We start from the raw sequence: 7,069 nt of genomic DNA on the forward strand, positions 1-7,069 counted from the left end.
CCCGTGATCGACGTGCTCATGAAGCACGGGGACGAATCCTCGGCCGCTCTGCTAACGAGGATCTGCGCCGCGGCTCCTCCTCCGGAGAAGACAAGCGGATGGTCGACCGCTCTAGTGGGAGAGCGCATCGCTCGCGACCTCATCCAGGTATCGCGAAGTGATTAATCGTGTTCTTGTTAGCGTCTACCGGTCTTCTCACCACCTTTCTCTTTTAGATGGCGCACTCGGTCACCGATCTGTATGCCCGGGCCAAGGACGGGGACGAGATCCATCGTCGGGACGTGGCCCCGCTCAAAAGGTCCCTTGCTAAGAGGGAACAGCGGATTAAAGAGCTCGAGGGGAAACTGAAGACGGCTGAAGAGACCGGAAGGAGGATCCTGGAGCGGGCTGATTTCGGCGAGAAGGTTTTGACGGATCCCGTCCTCCTGGCTAAGCATATCTGCCGAGGGCGGGAGACAGGTGAGGCCGTTCTTGCGGCCATCTCGCGCACGCCGGTCGGGGAGGACTTAATGTACGAGTTCGGGACTTGGGCGTTCAACAGTGGTCGTCGAGCCATGCAGAACGACGTTCGAGCTGCCTTAGAAGTCTCGATCGACGACGACGACCTCCACAGGGTTTTGGCCGTGCTTCCCGAAGAGGTGCCCGACCCTGGTCCGACGCCGTTCTCGACCGTCTCTGAGGGGCAAGTACTACCGGTCTCTTTCACCGACGCTTCCGCTGGACCAACGGCGGAGGATGCGGAAGCCCCCGATGCTGGACCAGCGGCAGAGGGTGCGACGGAGCCTGGGGTCGAGCAGTCGGCCGAACGCCCTTAGACAGTAAACGCGGGAGCCCGGCCTCGTTGTGCCGGGTATTATTTCGTTTTGACGACCTTTGGGTCGTTTCGTTTCGAGAGCCCGGCCTCGTTGTGTCGAGCGATACTCTTATCTTAACGGCCTTGGAGCCGCTTTCACTCGTAACATCTTTTGCTTTCTCTTTTTGAACGCTTACTTTTGCATTAAGGTCCGAAGACCAATAACCGGGCACCTTGCTCCCGGGGTGAGCACCTTGCTCTCACCATTAAGGTCCGAAGACCGGTAACCGGGCACCTTACTCCCGGGGTGAGCACCTTGCTCTCACCATTAAGGTCCGAAGACCGGTAACCCGGCACCTTGCTCTCACCATTACGTTCGTGAAAGCCGGAAACACCGTACGTACCACGCTTTTATAGAGGGAGAAAGAAGGGGCTGACGGTTCGGCTCCCCACACCGTAGACCTAGCCTAGGCCCAAGTTCCGAGGCTCGTGCGAACGTGACACGCGGACACTAGGGCTGACGACACCCGCTGACGATGTTTTCCTTGTCCCGTTCTGTTGATCAACCATGGATAGTGCAACCCGGATCCGATCTTACAGCCCGGACTTTTTCCTCAGCGATCGTAAAAGACCGGGCTGGGGGGCTAGATGATAGGGATAAAATCCGGTCTCCGTATCCCGATCTCTCTCTCTGAGTAAGGACTCAGCCAGGCCCTTAGATTCTATTCCCGGTCTGCCGAGCCTTGTACACTACACTCCGGGCCGCCGCGGCAACCCGGGCGGGATTCGAAGTAGGGGTCTCATATCCACTTATCGTAAGCGCATTGGACCGATAGCGTGACCGGTGCATGTCCGCCACGTGTCCTGCATGCAGCCCGACCGGAGTAGGCCTGGCCATATCCGCTATAAAAGGCGCATTTATTGTAGAGAGAAAGACTTTTGGCTATTTCCTCTTGAACAGTAGCTAAAGAGACCGGGAGCCGCTGACCCACTGTCACGGAGCTCGGCCACACCTGGAGTATTCTTTCCTATACTCTACCATATATTAATACGAATATTCTCTTCCGTATTATACTGTATCATCTACATTGGTGTATTCAATCATTACTTTTGAAATGATATATTTTTATAAGATTTAAATAACTTTTATAGAATCTTTAATCCTCTAGAATTTATACAAATCTATAAAAATCTGCATTGGTGTATTCAATCATTACTTTTATAGACTTATAAAAAGATTGATTTTAATAATTTTTAGTGACTTTTATGAAGACTTAGAAACTCTTTAAACTTTTGCAAACTTTTTAAGTGTTTATAAAAAAATTAAAAGTCAATTTTAAAAAACATTCATGGACTTTTATTAACTTTTAGACTTTTTTAATTCAAGAAATCTATAAAAGTAATTTCAATATTAAATTGAATATATCCTTACAAACTTTCAATGACAGAAATTTATGGTTTATAAAATTTTTAAAAAATATTAATAACAATATTGGATAATAAAATTTAAAATAACAAAATAGTTCAAATAAAATATTTAAAAATATACTTGTTATGCATAAAATAAAAATAAAAATAAAAATGTAAAACTATAAAATATAATATTATTAATAATATTAAAAAGAATTGATCAAGCAATAATATATATTATCAAATGAAATATAATACATTTAAAATGATACTTTAGTATTGTTATAATGAACCTAGTGTGGAAGAAAAAATGAAACTAAAAAACATAACAATATTGTCAAATAAAACTAAAGTGTAATTAAAATGATACATACTTGCCTAGATCTTGTGGTCTAGTGACACCAAGTTACACTCCTATATCAAGTCTCAGTGAAAGAAATATGTATGATACATACTTCATGGTACACCGTAAAATTTGCCGGAGGAATATAAAATTTAATTTGGACTTTATTGTATATTTTATTGTATTGGATGAAGATAATTGTATATTCCGGCCCAAACACAAAATGACCAAAATACCCCGGCTTAATCGGAGTTTTCACCGGAATATGGCCGGATGGAGTTATGTGACTAAAAACAACTATTTTCAGGGACCAAATTGATGAATAAGGAATTAAGGGGCAACATTGACAGTTTGATAACAATTGAGGGACCAAATCGGTAATTTACCCATAAAAAAAATAAGAAAAAAGATCACATCACGCATCTAACAGCGCCGTCTCTCCACGTCGTTTCGGACCATGGTCCACACAACTGTGTGCCCATGATCCATGCAATAACAATTGTATATTTTATGATATACAAAAATGATTGGAAGGAAACACAATTAACTTCATAAAGGACACAAAAAACCCAAACTGGATTACCAATATTGTTATAATAATCTAAAATTAGACTATAATGCGCATGTATTCAAAAAAGACTATAACGCGCATGAGTCAAAACACACTAAAAATTGAATCCAATCAATTAGCTAGTCTAACCATGTCCTTATAAACCTATATGTTCTCTCTTATTTTTTCAATGTGAAACTCTTAACAAGCATATACAGAGAATGCAATGAAGATTATCAATTACAGAGCAACAATGACCGTAACTGAGCTGCTCTGCTGATAACTGGCAGCAAAAAATTGATAAAGGATGTTACCTAACCGGAGTTATTCTTCCTTGAAATGTAAGAGTGATTTGCAGCCAATCCAGCAAACTGCCACTGAGATTATCAGCTATGAAGCAATGTACTTTACTCCTCAATTCAACAACACAACACTTTCACCAGGTATCTTTTTCAGCCCTCTGTCTTTAATTGAAGTTCTCAATTCACTAGCATCATCCCATTTCCCATCAACTGCATAAATATTTGATAACAGAACGTGATATCCCATGTTATCAGGATCCAACTGGAAAAGATTTCTTGCAGCATTCTCTCCTATCTCTGCATTATGATGTATCCTAGAGGCACCAAGCAAAGCTCCCCATACATCAGCTCCGATTCGATTTTTCATTTGATTGATTATACTAATGGACTGATCCAATTCCCCGGTTCGTCCCAGCAGATCAACCAATACAGAATAATGCTTGGACTCGGGTATCAAGTCATAGTGATGCACCATTGTATTAAAGAATTCAATGCCCTCCTTAACTAGACCAGCATGACTACAAGCAGCTAAAATCGAGAGAAAGGTAACATTATTGGGCCTACTTACGGAACTTCTAATCATTTGAGAAAATAAACTGATTGATTCCCTCGCTTGCCCATGAATTCCATAAGCTGCAAGCATAGAGCTCCAAATGACAACATCTCTATCTTTTATTTCCTCGAAGACGTTGATGGCATCACCCAAGCTACCACATTTTGCATAGCATTCTATAAGCGATGCCCGAACAAAGGAATTATTGTCAAACCCACTTCTAATTACACGACTGTGAAGACAACAAACTTGTTGAAGAACCCCTAACTCTGAACAAGCTGTCAAAATTTTAACCATGGCATTGGCATCGGGCTGGATACCACGAGCCAACATATCATGAAAAATTACCATTGACTTGTGCGTCATTCCATTCTTAACACACCCGTGTAGCACAGCAAACCAAGAAACAGCATCTCTATTTGGCATTTCCTCAAAAACCATGATTGCTTCCCTTGGGCAGCAGCAGTTCATGTACATGTCGATCAAAGCTGTGGATACCAAGATATCTAACCCAAATCCTTTCAGAACTGCAAGTTCGTGTATCTTTCTCCCCTCCACTAAATTGCCAGCAGCTTCACACGCTTGCAAAGAACTGATAAAACTAGCCGAGTTGGGCTCAACTCCCCTAACGATCATCTCATTAAAAAGACTCAGTGCCTTGTTAGCAGCCCCGTTGTGTGCATAGCATGAGATCATAGAGCCCCATGATATCACATCTTTCTCTTCCATCACACTAAACAAATTTTCCGCAGCAAGGATATCTCCAGTCTTTGCATATAAATTTAAAAAAGCATTCAACAAGGGCAGGTATATATCAAAGCAACTTCTAATTGCAAACCCATGAATACTCCTTCCAACATTCATATTGGACAACTGAGTACAAGCTGAAACAACACTAACAAGGGCTACATTGTCAGGGCTAACACCATCAGACATTATTAATTCAGCAAAAGTAGTTAGTGATCTCTCAGGCTCACCATTTTGCTCATACCCAGAGACCAGTGCAGTCCACAAAACAATATCTGGATTGTGGTATTCCTCAAAAACTCGTAGAGCCTCACCCATTTTTCCACACTTGGAATAAAATTCAATAAGGCCCGACCCAATAAACAAATTTGAATCAAGTATATCATGTTTCTTAATTAACGAATGAATCGTTTTGCCGAAATTAACTGCCATTAGTCCAGAACACGCCTTCAATGCACTACCCACAGTAAAAGAATCAGGCTTTTCACAAGAAAACAAATAAGAAAAGATAGACAATGCTTCTTCATATCGTTTTTCCCTGCAACAACGCTGAAGGATGCGGTTCCATATGTATACACTTCTACTAGGAATTTCGTCAACCAATTTGAGCGCATTTTTGAAAAGTTCAAATGTAGTATAGAAATCAGATAGCCTTGCAACAAAGGTAACATCTTGAATTAACCCAGTTTTTATCAAATGGCAATGCAATTGAGTTAATGACCCCTGAGCTTTACATGCTCCGAAAAGCTTCCATAAACAATTCATACACTAAAACAACTGTGTAACTGTATTGATATGACAAGAAGGAGCAGATGGCCGACTGATTCGTGGGGCCTGCGTGGAATGAAAACAATTATAGTGCACAAAAAGCAAGTACTGTGGATTAAAGAAGATTAGGAAGAGTTAGCAGTCAAATTGTATGATCATTGGGTGGGAGAATGAAAACATGAGAAGCTGAGAAACATTAATGTAAAGACACTATATATGAAAAATATTTTTTTAACTAATAAGAAGAAAGCCTGTGTCTAGCGTATGCATGTAGTATTTCAACCTCAAAATTGATTTTCTATTGTTAAATTGTGAAGAAAATTTGAATTTGATGCTGATTGTGAAGAAATACCTTTTGCCAAAATCTCTGTATTTATTTCCAATTGTGTCCTCATTTTCTTTGGCAAATCTGGAGTTCTTATAAAAAGAAAAAAATAGGTATAATCTCATAAGTCCTAACTGTAATTTTATTTGAAGGAAAATACATGATGAATTTCTATAAAATTACATGTGACTGAAATTTTCCCTAGAAGTGCACCAAGTATTTCAAATAAGGTTAAAAATAAAATAAAAATAAATTTTAAAATATTTAAAAAAAAAAAAAAAAAAAAAAAAAAATTTAAAAAATTTAAAAAAAAAAAAAAAAAAAAAAAAAAGGCCCTCCATATTTACCCAAAAATGAAGTCAAAGTTGGAAATATAAACAGAGACCATTGGCAAAATGCATTTCTTCACGATCACATCAAATTCAATTTTTCTACACAATTTAACAATAGAACTGATTCAATACTACCTGCATATGCTAGACAGTGTTCTTCTTATTAGTGTAAAAGATATTTTTCATATGTTGTCATCCAAACCTGTCCCAAATCCAGTTAAATCTTACCCATACCTGTGTCTGCTAGGAGAGCATCAGAACTAGTTTAAGATATTTCAACCCAAAAAAAAAAAAAAGATAAAGATAAATAGCGTCAAGAAAAGCATATTACTGAAGAAATCCAAATCAAGAATTAAGAAAAGCATATTTGCATTCACTAAAACATATATATCCTTTCTTACTATAACTTTCGTAGTACTAAGTGTTCAAATTTGAAAATGTATCCACTTTCATATCATATATACAATTTCAAATTTGAAAACGTATATATTACTATTTGATGCAAACAACATGGCAATTCATTTACAAACTCCTTTGTCATATTACTACTGGATGTAACATTTTCATCATTTTTATGGAATTTACTTAGGCGATGCTACACACTGAACTTGAAGTTATCTTTCCATTAAATTGCCTTTTTCCTAACCAAGGGGGAAGGAAGTAATATAAAAACACACTAGCATTTACAAGTTCAAACTTCAAAAATATATGCCCATTATTACGAACAGAAAGCATATGAATCTGAGGAATGAGGAGCTTGACCTCGGACCCAAAAAAAAACTTTAAAAACTTAACTAGCATATGAACAAAAAGCAAAAACAATTACAGAAAAAATACTTGCGCATACCAGATCTAGTTAATATGAATCTGAGGAGAGCTAGCTTGACTGCTTGACTTCTGACCGCTTCCGAGGCGGAGGCTGAGGGCGAGGGCATCGGCGATGAAA

At 39.4% G+C, this 7,069-nt stretch overlaps 1 protein-coding gene across 1 annotated transcript; it reads right to left on the reverse strand.

Moving 5' to 3' along the window:
- Window positions 1–3,103: 3,103 nt before the first annotated feature.
- LOC115999924 (putative pentatricopeptide repeat-containing protein At3g01580) lies at window positions 3,104–7,069 on the reverse strand. The gene is given in 3 exon segments (XM_031239881.1): window positions 3,104–3,523; window positions 3,526–5,883; window positions 6,971–7,069. Coding segments are annotated over 2 exon segments (2,055 nt in total). The 5' UTR covers window positions 5,464–5,883; window positions 6,971–7,069; the 3' UTR covers window positions 3,104–3,406.

Source organism: Ipomoea triloba, chromosome 12 (assembly GCF_003576645.1).
Source record: "Ipomoea triloba cultivar NCNSP0323 chromosome 12, ASM357664v1".
NCBI lineage: Eukaryota > Viridiplantae > Streptophyta > Magnoliopsida > Solanales > Convolvulaceae > Ipomoea > Ipomoea triloba.